General features: G+C 39.3%; 1 protein-coding gene across 9 annotated transcripts in view; it reads left to right on the top strand.

Annotated features, from left to right (window-relative positions):
* Positions 1-24,207, top strand: part of SH3D19 (SH3 domain containing 19) — a 175,825-nt gene that overhangs the window by 146,837 nt on the left and 4,781 nt on the right. For 7 of the 9 annotated variants that reach the window (XM_036312674.1, XM_036312667.1, XM_036312666.1 and 4 more), the window contains 10 exons: positions 727-788; positions 1,853-2,117; positions 5,774-5,914; positions 10,840-10,912; positions 12,114-12,244; positions 13,711-13,772; positions 15,692-15,894; positions 16,348-16,400; positions 19,366-19,552; positions 20,471-20,568. In XM_036312674.1, coding sequence (XP_036168567.1) covers positions 727-788; positions 1,853-2,117; positions 5,774-5,914; positions 10,840-10,912; positions 12,114-12,244; positions 13,711-13,772; positions 15,692-15,894; positions 16,348-16,400; positions 19,366-19,552; positions 20,471-20,568 — 1,275 coding nt within the window. The remainder of the gene's footprint in view (positions 1-726; positions 789-1,852; positions 2,118-5,773; positions 5,915-10,839; positions 10,913-12,113; positions 12,245-13,710; positions 13,773-15,691; positions 15,895-16,347; positions 16,401-19,365; positions 19,553-20,470; positions 20,569-24,207) is intronic. The other 2 variants (XM_036312668.1, XM_036312675.1) reach the window with 2 other exon arrangements.

Here is a 24,207-nt window from a genome sequence, read left to right as displayed (position 1 = left end):
TCCCTCCTCTCTCTAAACGTATCCTTGGGTGAGGATTAAATTTTTTTTTTAAATCTCTTCTCAGCACACCCCACCCCTTTGCTCTAGTGGTCCCAGCTTTCTGTTTTCTTGGGCCTTTTCTGTTTCTCCTCACATGCCTTCCTTTCAGGCCGTCCCTTAAACTTCTCACATTGTTCTGTCGCCTCCTAGTTCAGAACCCACTGCATCCAGTGATGAGAGATCTGCCTGTTCTAAAACAGGCAAAACAGGCAAAACAAACTAATCACCACTTCACTTATTATGTGTTAAATTTAGGAGCAGTACATATCTTACATGTCATCATGAAATAAATAAAGGCCTTTGTTTTTAGTTTTCTACAGTTCCTGCTTAAATTGCTACTGTGTAACCCATCATGATTGAAGCATCATCCTTGATACCTTTGAATCTGCTGGGTGTTCAGCGGTGCAGGGAAATTGGTTGGGTCATGATCTACAATAGCAGATCGCCGGTCTCCTCCTCTATGTCTTCACTTGTATTAGGATGTAGACAATTTAGGTGGGAACATGGGATGAGTTAATATTGCTCAAGACTAAAATCTTTCTCTACTTTCTCTCTAACTTATTTTATTTTCTCTAACTCAGCTACATTTCCACTTATAGATCCAGCCAAAAAGTTGTCCACAACTCCTCTTGACAAGGTCTTCTTTCAGATGAACCTTAACTAAAAATCATTCTCTGATACTTGCAGGAATCCGACCAGGCTGGCCAAATGGGAGGCTCTGTGCGAGGACCCCCCAGGCTTCCACCAAGGTCAGTGTGGGAAAGGTTTTAAAAAGTAAGAGAGCAGCTAATGCCTCAGAGACTGGACTCCCCTTTCTGTCATCAAAACTGAGTGCTGTTGGCCTTAGATATTCTTTTAGAGATACATTTTAAACTCATGAATTCACCCAGGCCACTAGCCTACAGTCTGCTCTAACAGCAGGTTGTAGGAATCTCTGCTGCTTCTTTGAACTCAATCCCCAAAACTCACAGAACACAAACAGATCTCTATTACTTTTCCTCCAACAAACAAGACTCCTTTCTGGACCTGGAACAACTCCACTTCTGGAATGAACACACACTCACACACCTATACACTCACACTTTCACTTTCACACTGTCACCCACTCTCCGTTATGAGGAACCGTGGTGATCAGCCTGCCTGAGTTCCAGGGCTATTGGAACAAAAAGCTGTGATACTATCAGAAGCTATTCCTATGTTACAAATTATTTTTATCATTGGGATTAAGGAAAGGTTTTCAAAGTAATGGTTGTCCTAGCTCATTTTCAAAACAGCTTTCTTTATATTAATCTAACCCAGAGTTAGAATAGTAATTCCTATAACATGAATATTAGGGTAGTTTGATGTTCCTTTTCTAATCATGAACTAGATCACATCACATATACCTGACATCTTATTGTAAGCTTTTCATCTCAGACTTTGGTAGAATGTGCTTAGTTTCCTGAAACAGTCATGGTGTGTTTACAAGCAAATGGGGCATTAGAGAGCTCATGATAGTAAATGCTTGTTTGTCTTGAACTAATGAATCTCTAGTGCAGGATGAGAGGAAGCTGGAACATCGACATTTCCTCTAATAATATAATGTTTAATGCAGCAGCCATTTGCTCAGAAATAGCATAACCTGCGTGTTTAGGTAATTGTACTAGCAGAAAGCTGTGCACACGTGTGCGCGCGCACGTGTGTGTGTGTGTGTGTGTGTGTGTGTGTGTGAGAGAGAGAGAGAGAGAGAGAGAGAGAGAGAGAGAGAGAGAGAGAGCAAACAGAACCTAATGTTGATCAAACACTGATTCACAGATCCCACCTTGCCTTTCAGACCTATAAATGGAAAAGTCACACCAGCTCGACAGCCTCCTCCCAAGGGGGCCCCTGAAAGACCACCTCCCCCGAGAGTTTCTGCAACCAGAACATCAAATAAAAAACTGCCTTTTAATCGGTCTTCTTCTGACATGGATCTTCAGAAAAAACAAAATAATATGGCTTCCAGACTCACAAAAACCAAGAGTCAATTTTTTAAAAGTGAAGATCCGGTGCTACCCCCTCGCCCTAAACCAGGACACCCTCTCTACAGGAAATACATGGTAAATTTAGCTTTTAAAAATGTTAGTGGTCAAGAGGTTTGTCCTAAAGTAATATATAAGATCCATTATTCCTTATAGCAGCGATTCTCAACCTGTGGGTCGCGACCCCTTTCGGAGTCGAACAACCCTTCCACAGGGGTCGCCTAAGACCATCGGAAAACACATATATAAGTACATATTGTTTTTGTGATGAATCACTATGCTTTAATTATGTTCAATCTGTAACAATGAAAATACATCCTGCATATCAGATATTTGCATTACGATTCATAAGTAGCAAAATTACAGTTATGAAGTAGCAACGAAAATAATTTTATGGTTGGGGGTCACCACAACATGAGGAACTGTATTAAAGGATCGCGGCATTAGGAAGGTTGAGAACCACTGCCTTAGAGGAAGATGATAAGACAGATGTAGACTTGATCCTTGACCTTAAGAGTTCTTTAGATAAGTAGTCCATAATAAAACCTAGGTCTTTAAAGCAGGGTTTTATTAGGAGAAATAGAGGAATAGGAGGCAGTGCAGACAGGAATTGAACAAACAGCAACTCTAAGAAACCTGACCAGTAAGTTACACTAATGGGTTTTTATAAAATCTGACAGATTTTATAGTTTATATCCCTTGCCCACAGAGTAAAAATTTAAAATAAAATAGAAAGAAAGGTCTTATTAAGGTGAATGGTTATTCCCCTTTTGTAAACATAATTATCATGTTGCCAATTAGAAGCTTTCATTAATAATTGGAATAGCTGAGGTATTAATTTGGTTCTTTTATGAATATTTTGCTCATCATATGACCTTAAACCTTTGGCTGCATTTTCCATACTTAAAAACAGAGTTGATGTGCTCTTACCACTTTGGTTTGGTTAACCTCATAAAATCTAAGACAAATAAAAATAGGGAGCTGTGGGGGTAAAGGGGGGAGAATTGGGAGGTATCTGTAATAACTATCAACAATAAAAAAATATATATTTAAAAAAATAGGGAGCCCTGGCCAGTGTGGCTCAGTTGGTTGTGAGTCCTCCCATGCACCAAAAAGTCACCTTCCCAGTAGGGGTTGTACAGGAGGCAGCTGATTGATACTTCCCTCTCCTTTCCTCTCTCTCTGAAATCAATGAAAACTTGTTTTAAAAAATAGGGAGATCAGGACTGTTTGTACTTTTTTTTTACTGATTGATTTTTAAAGAGAGAGAAAAAACATACATTGACTTGTTGTTCCACTCATTTATGCATCCATTGGTTGTTTCTTGTATGTGCCCTGACCAGAGAGATCAAGCCTTGGCTTATCGGGACAACCCTCAACCCACTCAGCTATCCGGCCAGGGCCTGTTTGTACTTTTTAAACAATTGCATGACAGTAGCTTTTATCAAGAACAGCAGCTAATAATTTTATATTGTGCTACATTTCCATCATTGAGCCAGAAATTACTTTCACTTTAAGCCATATAGGGTTTTATAAAATTTTCCTTGGATAGATAAGAAAGACGAGTGTATTCATATATATATTCATATTCATTTAATTTGATGACATTTTTAATTGCTAAAACCCAGAAGTATTATTTGGGTTTGGTTATTTAAAAATAATGCCTGATGTATTGTGCACTTATTATGGACCAGGTATTGTTCAAAGCACATTATGTATGTTAAATAACTCATTTATTCATCACACCAACCCTGTGAGGTAGATACTACTATTATCTCGATTATACAGATGAAAAAAATAGTACACAGAGCCATCAAGTAACTGTAGGGGTAAAGGGGTGGAAATGGGAGATATCTGTAATACTATCAACAATAAAAAATATATTTCATTTTATTTATTACTAGAGATCCGGTGCACAGATTTGTGCACCAGTGGGGTCCCTCTGCCTGGCATGTGGGGATTGGGCCAAAACCGGCTCTCCAACATCCCCTGAGGGGTCCCGGATTGCGAGAGGATGGTTCTCAGGTGATGCACCCCAGAATCGAGCTCCCTCCTCTCTGATTCCAGCTGCATCACCGGAGAACCGTAGCTGCCAAGTCACCACAGCTCGGCAGCTGCTGCATTGAGCGTCTGCCCCCTGGTGGTCATTGTGCATCATAGCTACCGGTTGGGCGGTTGTACGGTCAGGCAGTCACTTAGGCTTTTATATATATAGGGTTTTTTTTATTGATTTCAGAGAGGAAGGGAGAGGGAGAGAGAAAAACATCAATGCTGAGAGAAAATCATTGACTGGAAGCCTCCTGTACAGCCCCCACTGTGGATCGAGCCTGCAACCTGGGCATGTGCCCTTAACTGGAATCAAACCCTTCACTCTGCAGGCCAATACTCTATCCACTGAGCCAAACCAGCTAGGGCTAAAAAATATATATTTAAAAAAATAGGGAGCAAAGCTAGTTAATGGTGGAGCCAGCTTTTGAACACAGATCAACTGACTCTGAGCCTATGCTCTTAACCATTATGCCATGCTATGGAAATAGTACTTATGGTTCTTAGCATAGCCATGTAATATCAATAAAGCAGTCAAAGAATCAAATTAATAAATTTAAAATATGGTATATTAGAGGAGTATGTCTCATTATGAAATAATTTCTTAAATTCCTCATTTTTTCCAAGGCTACCTTGCCATTAAGTTGCTAACCAGGAACCTGGGTACATTGGGAGCCCTGGGACTCTGACAGAAATGCTAGGAAGCATCAGTACCTAACCCCTCGCACTCTGCATCTTTGCTCCTGAGTGATGGAGGGGCCCAAGCAGCCTCTTTGCTTGTTGAAAGTGAGCTTGTGTGATCACATTCCCTGGGAATGCCTTTATATTGTAAAGGCCTCTGACCTGTACTCACCAGCCAAAACTGACCATGGCAGGGAACAGAGTCCCCCGGCCAGGGCTGGGTACAGATATAAAAACCATTCTAAAATAAGACAGAGCTGAGTGAACCAGGAAGTGACTAGTCAGGCAATGAACTGGGTTTAAGTAGACGCTTTGTGGCAGAGAAGCTTTGTAAGATGAGATTCAAGGCAAATGAAGGAGTCATTAGCCTGTAGAGGAGCTGCCCGCCCCCATCAGCCTTCAGAAGACAACAGCCATTGAAAACCCTTACTCAAAGGTAGGTCTTTATAGGCTGTGAGCTCAGGTGCTGAGTATTTATCCTTCAAGCACCAGGTGACTTGGTGGACCTTGTCCTATAGAATAGAACTTCCTGGTTCTAGTTGTAAAAAGAGAACTTTAGGCCACATTTAGCTATAGGCTCAACTCCACACTCCCAAGGACTCGGTCTCCATGAGAAATGTCAGGCCCCACTAGACCTGGAGCATGAGGAAGTCAGGTGAAGATTTTCCTGGAGAAGTTGTACTTTACACCTTCCAAATCCCCAAATGACCAGCAAGTTATGATGAGGGTTTTTTGATTGTGAATAATCCTTTTATTGGGTTATATTTAAGTTGTCTGTGCCTCATGGGATTGCCAATGAATACATTGTCTTGCAAACCCCGGAGAACTCTCTTGTAAGGTAAAATAGAGCTCTTTTTTTAGTGACAAATGTAAAAAAATCACCAGCCTCTGTTATTACTGCTTTACACGTTATTAAATGCTTTAGGCTCCAAAGATTAAAATGTGGGAAAAGTAATAATGTTTTATTAAATAATAATTGCTTCAGAGAGTGGTATTGTACCTTACAGCGTGGGGATGGACTTGTGCTGCTGAAGGAGGCAGGAAATAATTACTGGGAATGCCAAAAGGGAAAAGTCACTGGTAGAGTTCACCTGCCTCAGATGAAGATTATCACCCCACTTGATGAACATCTTAGGAGCAGACCAAACGTAAAGGAATTAATATTGTACAGCCCTCGTATCACCCATGGCAGCACATTTCAAAGAACAATTAATTATATCTCATCCTCAGGTTTTAGCATTTTCTTAACCAGAGTGAAAATTACAGTAGCATTTTATTCCATTTGAAGAATAAATTACTTCTAAGAGACTTGCCACTGCCTTACTAATCACCTTGGTACACAGTGACTACCATGTGTTTTGCCTTCTTCATATCGTGCTGACTTACAGCAACCAGAGCACTCAGTCATTAATTTTCAACTGTGAGAGCCATTTATTTTTAAATAATGTAAAGATGTTTACTGAAGTGCCAGAGATTAGTTTCCCAGCAGAATGGATAATTATTTTAAAGGGGCCCCTATAAATGCTTAGTCTGCCATAAAAAAGCACTTCCCTTGTAAGATTTAAGCTTAGTGTAAACCTCATTTCTCTGATTATAGCTCATAAAGTAATGAAATGAAATGTAATCCAACAACCTGAAGTTACAATTTAAGCCTAACAAATTTGTGGATCCTGGGAGAATACAGTGATCATCGAAGTTCATTTGTTTAGCAAGAAAAATGCCAATGAACTATGTTTAGAGGTATATTTTTTAAAAGAGCTTTTTAAGTTAACCAGTTAAATTTTTGACTGTTATTTAATGTAGCAAACATGAAAAATAATATCCACCAATCATTTAATCTAAGTAAAGTATTTGGTTTCCCATTCATCCTAGTTTTCATAATCTAGTCCAATTCTTTCTTCTTAGAAGGCAGTTTATGTTTTGAAGTTTGCTGAGAAACTAAAAATTTGTATATTAGAGAGCAGAGAAGACACATGTTAAGCTAGTTGTAGCTGGGATACTGAAAATTCTAAGTTTAATTCACGTACAGAAAGTTCTTCTATCACTCATTTTCTCTTTGTTTTGATCCAGCATTATCCCTCTGTCGCAGCCTTCCTTCCTCTCTCAAACACACTGGGGGGTAACCATGGGAGTTGGGCTGCCAAAAAGCTTTTCTTTAAGAAAAATAGAAGCTACATATATAATGCTTTGAACAATAAAGATTTAAGTTTTTTTAAAGGAAGGTAAGGAGGGAGGGAGGGAGGGAGGGAGGGAGGGAGGAAGGAAGGAAGGAAGGAAGGAAGGAAGGAAGGAAGGAAGGAAGGAAGGAAGGAAGGAAGGAAGGAAGGGGCTAAAAAGATGAGAATTCTTTTTTAATAGTCCAAATTTTTTTCCACATTAAACATGGCCTCACTCATCGTGTACCGTAGGCTTGCAGAGTTGGCCTCTGATGGCCAACTACATACAGTGATGCTCAACTGAAACCTCATTCAGGTTTCTGGGTTCATGGCTAGCATTACATTTTTTAGAAAATAAATCTTACCTATTTGAAAGCCTAGTTCTAAGGTAAAGATCTCTGAAAATGTGCTATACTTTCCCCTATCTTAGTAAACAGAAAATATCTAATGCTGTTAGATGAGGTTGACTCTGCAGATCATGGGAAAAGTAGGAGATTGTTTATCTTGTTGCAAACACAGATTTGAGTGTCAGGGAGATGGGTTTCAGTTCCCCTCCCACCACCTTAGGTAGTTATCTCTAAGCTGCATTTTTTAAATGTGTGAAATAGGTATGATAATTCCTCACAGAGTTGTTTTTAGAATTCATATATGTTCTATTTATATAAAAGTCCAGCATAGGTAAATCCAGAAAGTAGATTAGTGCTTTGCCTAGGGCTGGGAGTTGGGGGGGGGGGGGGGGGGGCGGGGGGGAGTGGTGGTAAATGGGAGTGGCTGCTAATGGGTAGGTTTCTTTGGGGTGGGGGGATGATTTAAAAAGTTTTAAACTTCAGTTCTGGTGTTGGTTGCACAATTCTGTGAATATAGTAAAACTATGTACACTTTAAATGGGTGAATTTTATATGTGAATTATATCTCAAAAATGTTTTTAAAAATTAAATGAGCTAATTAACGCATATAAGGTGTTTAACTCAGTGAGTAGCACAGTGAGGGAACAATGAAGGCTTTTATTACGCATTTGCATTAGCAGAGTCATATTAAAAAGAGCTTTAAATTATATTAGATTTACCTAATGGTGTGGTCTGAGTTGTACTGACCTCTAGTGGCCAACCTTATTTAGCCTTTTCATCTTGCCCTTCACCTTCCAGACCAGGTTGATGAGCAGCATTCCTAGTGTTACCTATGCACTGAAGTCAGAGAGGGAAGTTAATTGGGAGGCACAAGTTAAGATCTCTCCTCTTTTATTCTCCCAGGCCTGGTTATGTTTAGGTTGTTGGTTCATTTAGAGATTCATGTTTGTGTTTTGTGTGGGGTAGGCCTCTGATATCATTTATTTTCCAAATGGATAGCCATCTAGCCTAACACAATTTATTTACTTATTTTTTACTTTATATAATTGTTTATTTTTCAGTTAGAGTTGACATACAATATTATATTACTTTCAACCCAATAATTAGACATTATTTAACTTAGTGATCATTATGACTAATAATCTCGTAACCATCTGACACCATACACAGTTATTAGAATATTTTTTACTATATTCCCTACCCTATACGTTACATCCCCATGACTATTGTGTAACTATCAATTTGTACTTTTTTTTCTAAATGTTTTCTTTTTTTTTTTTTTCAGAGAGGAAGGAAGAGAGAGACACATCAATTTGTTGTTCCACTTATTTATGCATTTATTGGTGATTCTTTTTTTTTTAATCCTCACCTGAGGATATGTTTTTATTGATTTTTAGAGAGAGAGAGAGAAACATGGATATGAGAGAGAAACATCAATTGGTTGCCTCCCATACAAGCCCTGACCAGGGATCAAACCCATAACCTAGATATATGCCCTGACAAGGAATCGAACGTACAACTTTCCAAAGCACAGATGACACTCAACCAACTGAGCCACCAGGCCAGGACTCATTGGTTGATTCTAATGTGTGCCTTGGCACTGGAACCCTGGGCTCAGGGGCCTGGTGTGGGGCTGGGACCCCACTACCCAGGGAAGACCTCTGTAGTGGCAATATCCTCCCAATTCTTATCTGCTACATGTGGGTGTAGGTTCAGCCCCTTCCACATCTAGACCCCTCCTACCAAATTCATATTAAGTGGCTTCTTTGTATTATTAGTTATAGGATTTCTATAGGTTTCAGGTGGTTCTGAAGTTGGTTGTTCCATAGTTTAGTTGTAATTTTGATGTGGTTGTGGGAGGATGCGAGTACCGCATAGACCTACGCCATTTTGACCGGATGTTAGCCTAATACAATTTATTGAGTAGTCATTCCTTTTTTCCACAGACATAAATCAGGGGGGTGGGTAATGAAAAACTTACATATGAACACATAATAAGTTATGTAGATAATTACTTTTATTTTTTAAGATTTTTAAATTGATTTTTAGAATAAGAGGAAGGGAAAGGGAGAGAGAAAAACACTGATGCGAGAGCAAAACATGGATTGACTGCCTCCTGCACTTCCCCACAGGTGATTGAGCCCAAAACCTGGGCATATGTCCTGACCAGGAATCATACCAACAACCTTCCAGTGCACAGGATGCCCAACCAACTGAGCCACACTGGCCAGGGCATAAATAATTATTTTTTTAAAAGCCCCTCCAGACTTAAAATATGTCACAGTTTCTTTCTGCAATCCCTGAAATTCCCATGATGCTCATTTGTTTAGGGGAAAGTGCTGAGTGGCCCCTAAGAAAATGTCAGTGTTACTTTGTAAACTCATATAATAAACTGCCATTAGCCGTTACTGTCTTGACCTAAATTGGTATTTCAGTTTACCTACCTTGAGAGAATGCAGCATGCCTCCACAGTTGCATTTTGGTTGAAAGAGCAGGTGAGATGTAGAAAAGATCTGAGCAGAGGTGCTGCAGGGAAATGGAGAAGGTGGACCATTATCCACAGTGCAGTCTGATCAACTGGGTACATCATGGCCAGGGAGGGGCAGAGGAATAGAAGCGTGGGGATACCCCTGAGGGGACAAGAGTTGGGTTGAAGAGACAAAAAAGACACAAAAAATGTGCCTACATTTATTTCGCAGGTTTGCCAGTATTGAAGAGTTTTAAAATTGTAACTCCAAATAATATCCTTTAATCAGATTTGATGATGATGAAGGGATTATTAGCCTGTCAGTTTATATAAAGAAACTAAGAATAACAACTGCTTATTAATAAGAAAAGGTCACTCTTCAGCTTTCTCCTCTCCTCTAGCCAATCTATGGCAGTTGGCCATATGGTTAGAGAATATTGAATTCTCTTTGTTAACTTACTTAGAATTGTATTGAATAAACCATTCAGATTAAATAGAAAATCTAGGCCAAGCACTGGAGGTAGTGTTAGCTTTTAAATTAGAGAAAGCATTCAGTTAAGTGGCACTAAATGACGTAGATTTTACTTTTGTGAATTATACTTTTGTGAAAGTCATTAGCTCTTTTCATTAAAGGGCAAGCATATCAACTGCAGAACTTTCTTCGTTTCCCATCTTAATGAAGATACAACTTTTAAGGCTCTGTTCTTAAGATTTAGTCCTGTTCACAGTTTTAGGAAAAAGCTACTCCAGATAGGAAAAGAGATTAAACAAACAAACAAACAAACAAACAAAACACTACTTCAGGGTAGAATAGGTCCTAGTGAAAAAAATTTTTAAAGTTCAGTAATTCCATTTTGTTTTACTCTCATTGTTAAAAAATGCTGGAGGATATTATAATTGAGAGTTATTTGCTGTTCTCCCTGGGCAAGGACACATGCCTTTGCAACTTGATATTGATTCTCTCATTTGGCTCAACTATGTTTTGCATCTTGTACTCATATGTCAAGAGGATGCTAGTGAGGGAGGAAAAATTGGTCTCAGAGTGAATGTAAATCCAGCATCCATCCTGAATACTTCACTCACAGCCCTGTTTTCCCCCAAAGGATCCAAGCCACACTCAGAAGCCTGTTGACAGTAGTGCTCCTCATGCTGTCGTTCTTCATGATTTTCCAGCAGGTAAGGACATAAATAATAAAGTGGTAGAGCCCTTAGAATCCAGGAGCAGGCATCCTCCTTAGGTTAATCTCTGAGGCCAGCCTTCTTCATTCTCTGCACAACAGAATCCTAGACTGGAGAGGTCATCTTGTCAATCACCCACCTTCAGGAATGGTCAATTGTACCCAACCATTCCAGAAAGCTTAGCTGGATACCCTTGCTTTTGAAACTCCCCATGAAGGAGAGAAAAAGAGGGTGTTTCCCTACACATGCACAAACAGCAAAATACCTACCAGTTGCAAACTTTTTACCTCTTTCAAAATAGTGGGTTCCAATTAATAATTATAGTGAAATTATTTCAAATTTAATAAATAAAATTCTTTTCTCCTAAGGATTGTAAAACGTACACATATAGCTCAGCTATTACTAATGAGATGAAAATATAATTTTTAAATCAACTTTTAAATATCTTTTATATCCAAAACTACAGATAAACTCCTGATTTATTTATAAGTTTATATATTATTTACTTGATAGATTTTTATTTTAATGTGAGTAAATTTACTTTCTAAAGAGTAGTATTCCCTTAGTTTAGCTGTTCTCAACCTGTGGGTCGCAACCCCTTTGGCGGTCGAGCGACCCTTTCACAGGGGTTGCCTAAGAGCATCCTGCATATCAGATATTTACATTACAATTCATAACAGTAGCAACATTACAGTTATGAAGTAGCAACGAAAATAATTTTATGGTTGGGTCACAACATGAGGAACTGTAATTAAAGGGCCAGAAGGTTGAGAACCACTGCTTAGTTAATATTTTGAGATTGCAATGATTTTTAAGCATGAATGAGAATAAGAATATTTTACATCTATAAAACCCTTTCATAGTTCAATATGTATTCAGCAAAAGGTTTGTATTGACACAGTAGGAATCATTGGCCAGCACAGTGTTTGGGGTTTTTTGTTTTTTTGGTTTTTTTTAACCATTTCTCATCAGTCAATGCATAATAAATGTATTTAATTTGATCTTAAAAGAGGAAGCTCATAACAGCAATATTAAAAAAAAGATATTTTTAAGTCTATTCAATTAGTATAATCTGTTCTCAGAGTCAGTAGAACATACTGCCTCGGTGGACAGAAATAAATACTTTGTGCTCTGCTTTAATCAGATCTGCATGCAACCAGAATAATTTATCATACATAATTATAATTTTATTTTATAGAGCAAGTTGGTGATTTGAATCTCACTTCTGGAGAAATTGTTTATCTTCTGGAAAAAATAGATACAGATTGGTACAGAGGGAAATGTAGAAACCAGACTGGGGTATTTCCTGCCAACCATGTCAAAGTAATTGTAAGTGGGTCATGATTGTTTTAATTGGTCATATGTTCAGTGGGTTCTGTGTAACGTGCATTTTGGGAAAAGTAATCGGAAGCTTTGATTCTTGGGTTCTACTTCTCTCTCTTCCATTAATTCATTTGGTGTTTGGAAAATTCAGAAAATAAAAGTTTTTTCAACTAGATAATGCTTAATTGTTAATATATTATAGGGGTCTAGAACTTAATTTCTAAATGCTATCTGAAATCCTAAGGTGAAAAAACACTATAGGTCAACTGGTGATCAGCTATTCTTGGAGGATTGTTAAGCACTTAAGAATATATGTTAATTATTTGAAAAATTTAATAAACAAGACTCAAAAGGTACAAGATTATTCTGAAGGAATGTTCTCTGAGCTTACGGTACCACTTTTCCTTTTCTTTCAAGTACATTTTGTTTTTGGTTCTTTCATTCTTTCATTCCATTTATTTCCATCATTTAGAAAAATAGACTTGGGAATACTAAAGCACTAAACCTGTGTTTTTCTAATATAAATGAGTTTGAGTCTCTTGGATTACAAAATGTGGGCTTTAAAAATTTTCCAATGTAAATATGCCCTGATACGTTGGAAAAATCTATCCACATTCACTAAATTAATATTAAGAACAATGTTAGCTTTAGCACCCTTCCTCATTTTTCTCCTACCCAATGTAACAGTATTTTTTACAGCACAGTTACGTCACTCAAATAAGTTACACTGAATCTGCCACATTATTGGTATAAGTATTATTTCTAAGCCTGCAAGTTGAAAAAATTATTTTGAAATTTTGAGCTTTTAGAATTCATTAAGAAGGGCACTGACTTATTTAATATAGATCTCAAAGACTGAATATACTTTGGTCAAAAATTTTTATTACAACCTAGCTTCATTGAGCTTTGTAAGTGCGGTATTATATAACGTGCTTGCCACTTAGTAGATGCCCACTGAGTACTAATTCCTTTTCTATTCACATTGGTGGAAAAAAATATTCCAGAGTTATGAAAATGGAGAGTATCCACAAGTTTGATTAAAAGGTTTTATTTTGGGGTCCGGAAAGTATTGCAGAATTTTACCAACACTTTGAATAGGCATGGCAGTGGTGCCAAATGCCTGATGCCTAGTCTCTAATTTAAGTCCTCCTCATCTGAAGTTTCCAACTTAGGGGATATGGGATAGAGAAAATTCAGTCAGGGGTGGAATGATATTAATATGCTTATTCCAGGAAATAAGAAATGGATTGGTTGGCTATTCAAGGAAGGCTGCCTCACAAGTTATGTGTGTGTGTGTTTTTAAAACCAAATTCTGGATTTCTTAACTTTGGCACGTATGGTACCACTTAACCAGTTAAACACCTGTCTAAACTTGTTAATTTCAATCATGTATTTTCTAATTACCTAGCCTTAAATTCATCTTATTAAAATCTGAAAAAAATACAATGGTTGCCTTGATTTGTCTTTACTAGATTGATGTTCCAGAAGGAGGAAATGGGAAAAGAGAATCAGTTTCATCTCATTGTGTTAATAAGTAAGTTTTATTTGTGTTCTTTTGCACAAAATGCAAAGGAGGTGACCAATCCTATATAATAAAAGCCTAATATGAAAATCAACTGAACGCTGGAACGACTGGTTGCTATGACGCGCATTGATCACCAGGCGGCAGATGCTCAACGCAGGAGCTGCCCGCTGGTGGTCAGTGCGCTCCCACAGTGGGAGCACCACTCGGCTGACTGGGCTGAGTCGCTCATAGGGCAGGTCCACAGCTGCTCAGCTGACCAGGATGAGCAGCACTCCCACAGTGAGCCCGTCCCCACAGGTTACACCTCCTCCAGTGCACGAATCCCATGAACCAGGCCTGTTGTTATATCATAATTACCAAGCTTATACACTTCAGATGTGTGATTATTTATTCCCAGTGTGTCTTTTGATTCATGAGGAAAAGTGTACTTGTTTAAAAGCCATAGTGGATTAAAATGCTAATGAAAATTCAACGTGCTGGTACAAGCTGACCTAAGCAACTCCTCATATCAATACAGGACATGTAGACAGCACAAGGAGTCCACCTTGCTATTTCCCACCGCCTCGCCATGGCTTAAACAGAGACACTTTGTCATCCAGTGTAATCTATTGGGCCAGCTGGTATTTATCTACTAACACATTTTTAGAAGGTTCAAAATTATTGTCATAGAAAATATTTAACCTTATAGAAATATGAACCCTACAAAAACAGCTAGACATTTTGTATTGTTTTGTTTTTAAGAGGAACTAGAAGAAACTAAAGGAAGAGTTAAGTTGGAGGGGTCTTCCTTTATGTCTGAAGAATTAATGACCTTTCTATGCATCATTGTAACTTTTTTGTATGATTTAAAACACTGCCACAGTGCAACTTTATGTTCCAGTTAAATGAGCAAAATAATAGACTTCACTACTTGCTGAAGACTGTAAACCTGTCTTTGAATAGGTCAGACATATGTAGATGCTCCCTGAGGGCTTTAGAAAATAAATGCAAAGGTTACCACAAATAAGAAAACTGATGCCACAATAGTGGAATTCTATTTCAGGTTCAGTTTTTCCTCCTATTTTTAAGCCGTGTTTAATGTGTCAGCAGGTTGGATCTGAAGTGGGCTCTCTCAGCCCCTCAGTCCATTGACCTGACTTAAATCAGAACCTGATTGGAGACTGTACCAACCTTTTCTTTTCAGGCATTCGCATCTCCTTAGCCTGTTGCTATTGAAACTTCCTTTCTAACACCTCAAATGGAAGGTTTGGTATTAAATCATGCCTTCCAGTAACACAGTTTTATCTCTTATTTTCAGTCAGAATTGCTGACCATTTAAGGATTGTTCTAATTATCAGAAATTAAGCCTTTTTTAAAGGAGATACAAAAATCATTTTTAAAACAACAGAGTTAGGTAAAAGATTAAGTATTATAAGATAATATGCTGAGTTTCTGTTTTATTCGAACCTTCTAATTTTGAAGATCATTCATCTATGTATACAACTCATGATTGAGTCAACATTGATTGTGCATTGAGTCTGCCCAGCTGATGCCCGTTGCATTCTGTCATGGAAGTTTGATGTCTTGCCCTGAGATTCTTAGGGTTAGCACTCCTAAACTCAGTGCATTTATAACTGAGAGAGTTCAGACTGAGCCATGGATTACTGTGGTCCAGGAATACAAAGATGTAGAGACTGCTCATGAGACATGGCAGTGCAAACTGACCACCAGCTTATGGAATTCTGCGTGTCTCTGTGACATTGACTAGCCTTTCTAGGTGAACACGTTCATATCTGAAAAAGTTTTATCATGGAAAAGTTTAAATTGTGTCTAGTATACCATGTTCCATAGTAAACACAATATTTATTGAAAGACTGAATGAAAGGTTTTAAAGCATTTTGAAAAAGTAGTACTCTCTAGTTTAACCCACAAATGTAATCTTTGTTCAGAGGTCCAAGATGTGGCACTCAGTTTGAATATATTGGAGACCAGAAGGATGTGCTAAGTTTCTTGGAGGGAGAAAGTATTGTTCCTAATGAGTATGTGAATGAAGAATGGGCTGGAGGAGAACCTCGAGGCAGAACTAGGACTTCCCCCCTTAACCTTGTGGAACTTGTTGAGGATCAACCCACCTCTGGTACAAATGTTTTCAGTGAGTACAGAGAGTATCGTTTTTTATCATATTCTGTCTTAATTGAAATAAACTAAATAATAGGATAGTGCTTGAGCTGCATAATAATCCATATTGCCATATTTTTTAAGATAGAAGGAGAAATTATTTAAAAATGGTCATTTGTGTGGGATAGCTCTTATTGAAGTAATCTCTCAGAGAGCTGGTGTTGGTATTTTAGGTAAATAGCAATAGCCTCATATCAGAAATGGCATATGGATAATCATAGACCTTTAAACAGAAATGGGATAGAGAGTATAACTAATGGTATCTTCCTTCACTGTACAAAAAAGGGAAAAAGCCCAGAGAGGACAGTGCCTGGTCAGAATTATGAAGAGACTGGTCTGCAACCCCAGACTTTTCACTCTCCCCTAAGGTTTTTCTCCAATACTATATGGTCTTTACATCTGAAGTTTTGACTTTTTTTTAACATAGGCACAAAGGTACCACTGAAGACCAAAAAAGAAGATTCTGGAGCAAATTCTCAGGTAGGCTGCTTGGATAGATAACTATAATGAAAGCCAGGTTTCAACTCTGGGAAGGATATTAAAATTGTAATTATCAGGAGAGAATGTTATAAAAGCATTTTTCAATTCATATAGTAAATATTTGAAATAAATACAGGGATGAGCAAAAGTAGATTTATATTGTGAGTACACAAAACACAGATTTTATTCTTGTATCATTATGTATTAACTAGAGGCCCGGTGCACGAAATTTGTGCACTCAGTGGGGGTTGGGGGGAGCTCCCCCAGCCTGGCCTTTGCCCTCTCACAGTGCAGGAGCCCCGCGATCGATCGCCCCAAAGAGGTAGGCCCTGCTCACCCATCCAGGGCTCCTTGATGGATTGCCCCAAAGAGGTAGGCCAGAGCCGCGGGACCCGCCTCTGCACCGCGCAGACCCACAGGACCCCCAGGCCTTGCCACACGGAGCCACAGGACCCCCTTCCACACCGCACACACAGCGTCAAGCCCCCGCCCAACCACATGCGCACACAGCCCTGCCCGCCCATATGTGCCCACTACGCACTCAGTCTCCTGGTGACCGCTCACTACGGCATGAGGGCGTCACAGCATGAGGGCATGACGACCACATAGGCTTTTATTAATAGGGTTATTATATTATTTGTATTACAGCTGGAAACCCACTTTTGCCCACCTCTGTGGGCAAATGGTTAACATCTTTATTGCATATAGAGCTCATACAAATGGATTAGAAAGAAATGTAAACCCTGATAGAAAACGGGGGAAAAGACATGATTGGAGAATAGAAGAGATAAAGAGATAGTATAAGTGGCTGATATTAAAAAATATTTAACCCTACTAATAATCAAAATGCCTTATAAAGCAATGATGAAATACCATTTAACTTATCTAGTTAACAAAGATTCAATACAACTCAACAATAAACAAGTAATTATTTGAGTATTAAAAACAAAGTACAGCCCAGCTGGTGTGGCTCAGTGGTTGAGCATCGACCTATGAACCAGGAGGTCACCAGTTCAATTCCTAGTCAGGGCACGTGCCCCAGCTTGCAGGCTGTATCCCCAGTGGGGGGCATGCAAGAGTAAGCTGGTCAATGATTCTCATCATTGATGTTTCTATCTCTCTCTCCCTCTCCGAAATCAATAAAAATATATTTTTTAAAAAACAAGAAAGTAAAAATGATTATTTTTATATTTTTACCCTCCAAATAGGGTAAAAAAGAGAAGGTTTTAGTCACAAAGATAGTCATAGTGGTTTTATTATCATAGGGAAAAAAAATTGGAACCAACCTAAATATGATCATTAATGGTAGAATGTTCTGAGGCCATGAAAAACTAGTTTTATAAAATAAACATAATGGGAAGAAAATGTTATAGGGAATTGAATATATAGCATACAAAGACTACAAGGAAATATATTTATTAATATTCATATTTCCCTAAGAGGTAAGATTATGGGTGGGTAGGTTTTTTCCCCTGCTTCTTCATACATTTCTGAACTTACCTAATATTTAGGAGCATTTGTATTATTTTTTTAATGGGAGAGAGAAAAAACGAGTAAAATTTTTACATACTAGCCCTGGATGGGTAGGGGTAGCTCAGTTGATTGTTTCTTGAACATAGGGCTCCCATCCTAACTTGGTAGAAATGAAAGCATTCTTGCTGGTACATTCCACCATACTGTCCCACCATATTTGGGTGGTTATTCTGCCAGCTTTAGTGCTAACTACGCCTTATAAAATTAATAGTGAATTAATGAAGTCTTGTGCCATGGAATCTGATAGCTTCTGAATCAAGTAAAGACCTAGGAACTAACAGACTGCCCATTATGAGCCTTCATAATTTTTTTTTTAAAGATTTAATTTTTTAAAATATATTTTTATTGATTTTTTACAGAGAGGAAGGGAGAGGGATAGAGAGTTAGAAACATCGATGAGAGAGAAAGATCAACCAGCTGCCTCCTGCACACCTCCTACTGGGGATGTGCCTGCAACCAAGGTATATGCCCTTGACCGGAATCGAACCTGGGACCTTTCAGTCCGCAGGCTGACACTCTATCCACCGAGCCAAACCGGTTTTGGCATGAGCCTTCATAATTTAAAGAGTTTCACTGGAAATTGTTTTCCAGAATTCTTTCATAGTGTAATAAATACTATATATGAATACTGTATGCTTTTACCTAATTTTTAAGATAGAACTAATATCATAGATCATAATTAGAAAAAAGTTTTTTCTTAAGTATTATATACCCTTTAAAAGCAGGAAAGCCACAAATTCTATCACATCTGTCATATAGAATTATATTTCAAAGATAAAATCTTTTTGGAAATTTTTATTTCTGAAACTTGATAGCAACATAAATTGTTGGGTGATTTAAAGAAAGCTTCAGGCTTTGAAATCTTATGACCCCTTAGCTTTTTCCCCACCATTTTTTAAGCTCTGCAGAAATAAATCTAGATGTATAAACGCCTAAGTGACCGTTAAGACCGAATGACTGGAACAACCAGAATGACCAATTGACCAGTCGCTATGATGTGCACTGACCAACAGAGGACAGACGCTTAATGCAGAAGCTGCCCCCTGGTGGTCAGCGCACTCCCACAGGGTGAGCACCACTCAGCCAGAAGCCAGGCTCACAGCTGGCAAGCGCAGCTGCGGTGGCGGAACGTCTCCTGACTCTGCGGCAGTACTACTGAGCAGCGACAGTAGGCACAACCGGCCAGGATGAGCGCGAGCTGCATGGCACCGGCTCGGGCTCCTCCCTGGCTGCCTGCCTCTTGGCACACTGCTACATCCCTTGAGGGATCAGGCATAAACTGGCAGTCAGACATCCCCCAAGGAGTCCCAGATTGCGAGAGGACGCAGGCCAGGCTGAGGGATGCCCCCTCCCCGATGCACGAATCCGTGCACCGGGCCTCTAGTTTCAAATAAAATCTTAAATGTCTTATCAAACCTCTGTTTTGTAACAGGATAACAGTCTTTCTGGAGAATGGTGTGAAGCTCTTCACAGTTTTACAGCGGAGACCAGTGATGACTTACCCTTCAGGAGGGGAGAACGGATCCTGATCCTACAGCGGCTGGACTCTGACTGGTACAAGGGCAGACTGCGAGACAGGGAGGGGATCTTCCCAGCAGTCTTTGTGCGGCCCTGCCCAGGTACAACAACTCCGGGAAGTGGTTCTTCACTCTAAGGGGAGCCCAAGACCTTTAAAGCAATATATATTTCTTTTCCCTCTGGCCATGATCAGTTTAAGTTGTTTGCCTTCATTTTAAACAGTTGATTCATAAAGTTTTGTAAGCTCTTCTTCATACTTGATACTTTGTTTGAGTTATAGGGGGGAAAAAGATAAAAATGCCTTCATTTGATAATGGCCAATTTTCTATAATTTTTTTAGAAACATACAAATATATTTCTATAATATATTTCTACTAGAGGCCTGGTGCACAGAATTTCATGCACAGGTGGTGGGGGAGGGTCCCCTCAGCCCAGCCTGCATCCTCTCCAATCCAGGACCCCTTGGGGGATGTCCGACTGCTGGTTTAGGCCTGATCCTGGGGATCGGGCCTAAAACAGCAGTCGGACATCCCTCTCACAATCCTGGACCACTGGCTCCTAACCGCTCACCTGCCTGCTTGCCTGATCGCCTCTAACTGCCCCCCCCCACCAGCCTAATCACCCCTAACTGCCTCTGCCTGCTGGCCTGATCATCCCCAACTACACCTCCCCCCCCCGCCACCGGCCTGGTTGCCCCTAATTGCCCCCCCTGCCTGCCTGGTTGCCCCACGCAGCTTGCTGCTTGGTCGTTTGGTCGCCCCTCACTAACCCCCCTGCTGGCCTGGTTGCCCCACACAGCCTGTTCGGTCATCCATTCGGTTATAATGGTAGCTTAGGCTTTTATATAGATAGATAATTTTTTTCCTGCTAAGAGAACTTCCTTCATCTTTTTGCAAGTTAAATAAATTCAACATTATTTTTGAATAAATTGAAAATATTTTGTCCTGGGGATAACAAGGAGGTTTCTTAAAATGTTGGATTTGTGTTTTAGTATGTTCTGTATTTTGGTGTTTCCACAGCTGACATGAAAAGTATGTCTCCTTTAGCACTGAAGGGGAGGAAGGCCAAAGCCTTGTATGATTTCCATGGGGACAATGAAGATGAGCTTTCCTTCAAGGTCAGAATGTACATTTTTAGTTCCTGTATTAAGCAATTATAAATTTTGAAATATCTCCCATTGAAGGGTGGAACATCTGGGTGGTATATTGACTATTTGCCAAGTATGAACATATCTGATGTCCTATATCCAAAGAAAAAGATTAGGCAAATATCAGCAAAGCATTTAGGTACTCAAATAAAACTGAATTGGCTTGATAACCCCACAATCCCCAAACGAATTCCTTATTTGTAGGCCTTGTAACATTCGATGTTAGTAATATTGGAGTTTTCATTGGTAGACCTAATAAAGGATGATTCTCTATATGGCCATTGTTGCCTGCTATTGTCATGTCTATCAAATCAATGGAGAAGTCAGGTACCTGCTGCAATTGGCCACTGCACCAGGGCCTCATAAGACACTGAGTGAGTCTTGTCCAGGAAGACACTGGCCAGGAAATGATCCCAAAAAGTTAAGCTACTTTTCCAAGGGTCGTTTTGGGGTTTCTTTTAGAAAATTACAATTTAATCTTACTTCATCAAAGAAGTGCCTCTTGATATCAGCTCAGCCTCTACAGATTCTGCCCCCACCCACTTTACTGGGTGTTTGGTGTTTGTATTTGTTTGGTTTATCTATTGGTTCTGTGGTGTTCTCTCTCTCTCTCTCTCTCTCTCTCTCTCTCTCTCTACATATATATATATATATATATATATATATATATATATATATATATTCTCCTTTTTCTTTTCTCTCCTATCGTTTTTTTCTTCTTTTTTTTCTCTCTCTCTTAGATATCATTTGTACTCTCTTTTCTCTCCCCTAATTCTCTTTTCTCAGGTGGTCACTTATATAGGGGTTATCGGTGTCATGGGTACATTCATGCTTTGTTCCCCTTGAATCATGTCTTGTTAAGGTGAATTTTATCCTGTCTGGCTAAAGTGCTAGAGAGCAAGCCACATAACCTGACACCTGGAGAGGAGGAGCAGCGACGCGTGCAGCTCACCCCCGTCCAAAGAGCAGCAGCCGTGCAAGCAGCCCACCCCTATCCAAGGAGCAGCAGACTTGCAATCAACCTGTCCAAATCCAAGGAGCAGTAGCTGCACAAGCAGCCCACCACATCAGAGGAACAACAGCAGCGTGCAGCCAGCCCCCATTCAAGGAACAGCAGCCACGTGAGCAGTCCGCCCCAGTTCAAGGAGTAGCAGCTGCGTGTGTAGCTTTCCCCCATCCAAGAAACAGCAGCCTCGTGGTCAGCACACCCTCTGTCTGAGAAACAGCAGCTGTGTGAGAAGCCTCCCCCCACCAGCCAGAGGAGCCACCACGGCTGTGAACAGCACCCACCAGAGGAGCTGCTGCCAACTGAGGAGCAACTGCTACCACAACTGCCCGAGGAGCAACCGCAGCCCAAGGAGCCACAGCCACCAAAGGAGCAGCCCCTAAACGACTCAACATCTAGATCTATCAGTGAGATCAAACATGGGTAGACAAAGAAACTCCCAAAGGAAAGAAGAGGAGGATGCACCAGAAAAGTAGCTAAGTGAAACAGAGGCATGCAACATGTCAGAAAAAGAATTCAGATTAAGGGTCCTAGAGTGCATAAACTGGATGGAGGGAAAAAATCAACAACTTATGTAAGAATCAAAAAGAAATGGATGAAAAAATCAATAACTTACGTAAGAACCAAGAATAAATTTATCCCAGGGATGCAAGGATGGTACAATAGCCGCAAATCAATAAATGTGATACATCACATAAACAAATTGAAAGAAAAATACCACAGTCATATCAATTGATGCAGAAAAAGCATTTGACAAAATCCAACACCCATTTCTAAGAAAAACTCTCAGCAAGGTGGGAATAGAAGGATCATACCTCAACATAATAAAAGCCATATATGACAAACCCACAGCCAACATTATACTCAATGGACAAAAACTAAAACCATTTCCCCTAAGAACAGGAACAAGACAAGGATGCCCACTCTCACCACTCCTGTTCAACATAGTACTGGAAGTATTAGCCATTGCAATTAGACAAGAAGAAGAAATAAATGGCATCCAAACTGGAAAAGAAGTAAAAATGTCCTTATTCGCAGATGACATAATATTATACATAAAAAACCCTAAAGACTCCATCAAAAAACTATTAGACTTAATAAATGAATTTGGCAATGTAGCAGGATACAAAATTAATGCCAAGAAATCTATTGCATTTCTATACACCAATAGTGAACTTTCAGAAAGAGAGACCAAAAAAGCAATCCCATTTACCATTGCACCAAAAAAATTAAGCTACCTAGGAATAAACTTAACTAAAGAGGTAAAAGAACTCTACTCAGAAAACTACAGGATGTTGAAAAAAGAGATAGAGGAAGACATAAACAGATGGAAGAACATACCATGTTCATGGATTGGTAGAATCAACATCATTAAAATGTCCATATTACCCAAAGCAATCTATAAATTCAACGCACTTCCCATTAAAATACCAACAGCATATTTCACAGACCTAGAGTGAACTCTCCAAAACTTCATCTGGAATAAAAAAAGACCCCGAATAGCTGTAGCAATCCTGAGAAAGAAGAACAAAGTAGGTGGGATCTCAATACCAGATATCAAGCTGTATTACAAAGCCACAGTTCTCAAAACTGCCTGGTACTGGCACAAGAACAGACATATAGATCAATGGAGTAGAATAGAGAGCCCAGAAATCGACCCAAACCAATATGCTCAATTAATATTTGACAAAGGAGGCAAGAACATACAATGGAGTCAAGACAGTCTCTTCAATAAATGGTGTTGGGAAAATTGGACATATACATGCAAAAAAATGAAACTAGATCACCAACTTACACCATACACAAAAATAAATCAAAATGGATAAAGGACTTAAATGTAAGTCAGGAAACCATAAAAATACTAGAGGAATCCAAAGGCAACAAAATCTCAGACATATGCTGAAGCAGTTTCTTCACCGATACATCTCCTAGGGCATTGGAAACTAAAGAGAAAATAAACAAATAGGAATACATCAAAATAAAAAGCTTCTGCAGAGCAAAAGAAACCATCAACAAAACAACAAGAAAGCCCACTGCATGGGAAAACATATTTGCCAATGTTATCTCCGATAAGGGTTTAATCTCCAACATTTATAGGGAACTCATACAACTTAACAAAAGGAAGATAAACAATCCAATCAAAAAATGGGCAAAGGACCTAAATAGACACTGTTCAAAAGAGGACATTCAGAAAGCCAAGAGACATATGAAAACATGCTCAAAGTCACTAATCATCTGAGAAATGCAAATCAAATCAAAACATCAATGAGGTACCATCTCACACCTGTCAGAATGGCTATCCTCAACTAATCAACGACAAGTGCTGGAGAGAATGTGGAGAAAAAGGAACACTCGTTCACTGCTGGTGGGAATGCAGACCTGTGCAGCCACTATGGAAGACAGTATGGAGTTTCCTCAAAAAGTTAAAAATGGAACTCCCATTTGACCCAGTGATCCCACTTCTAGGAATATATCCCAAGAAATCAGAAACACCAATCAGAAAGGATATATACACCCCTATGTTAATAGCAGCACAATTCACCATAGCTAAGATCTGGGAACAGCCCAAGTGCCCATCAGCAGATGAATGGATTAGAAAACTG

The sequence above is a fragment of the Myotis myotis genome, unplaced genomic scaffold (assembly GCF_014108235.1).
Source record: "Myotis myotis isolate mMyoMyo1 unplaced genomic scaffold, mMyoMyo1.p scaffold_m19_p_6, whole genome shotgun sequence".
NCBI lineage: Eukaryota > Metazoa > Chordata > Mammalia > Chiroptera > Vespertilionidae > Myotis > Myotis myotis.
The sequence above is the reverse complement of the archived record's forward strand: the minus strand, read 5'-3'. Positions and strand labels throughout refer to the sequence as shown.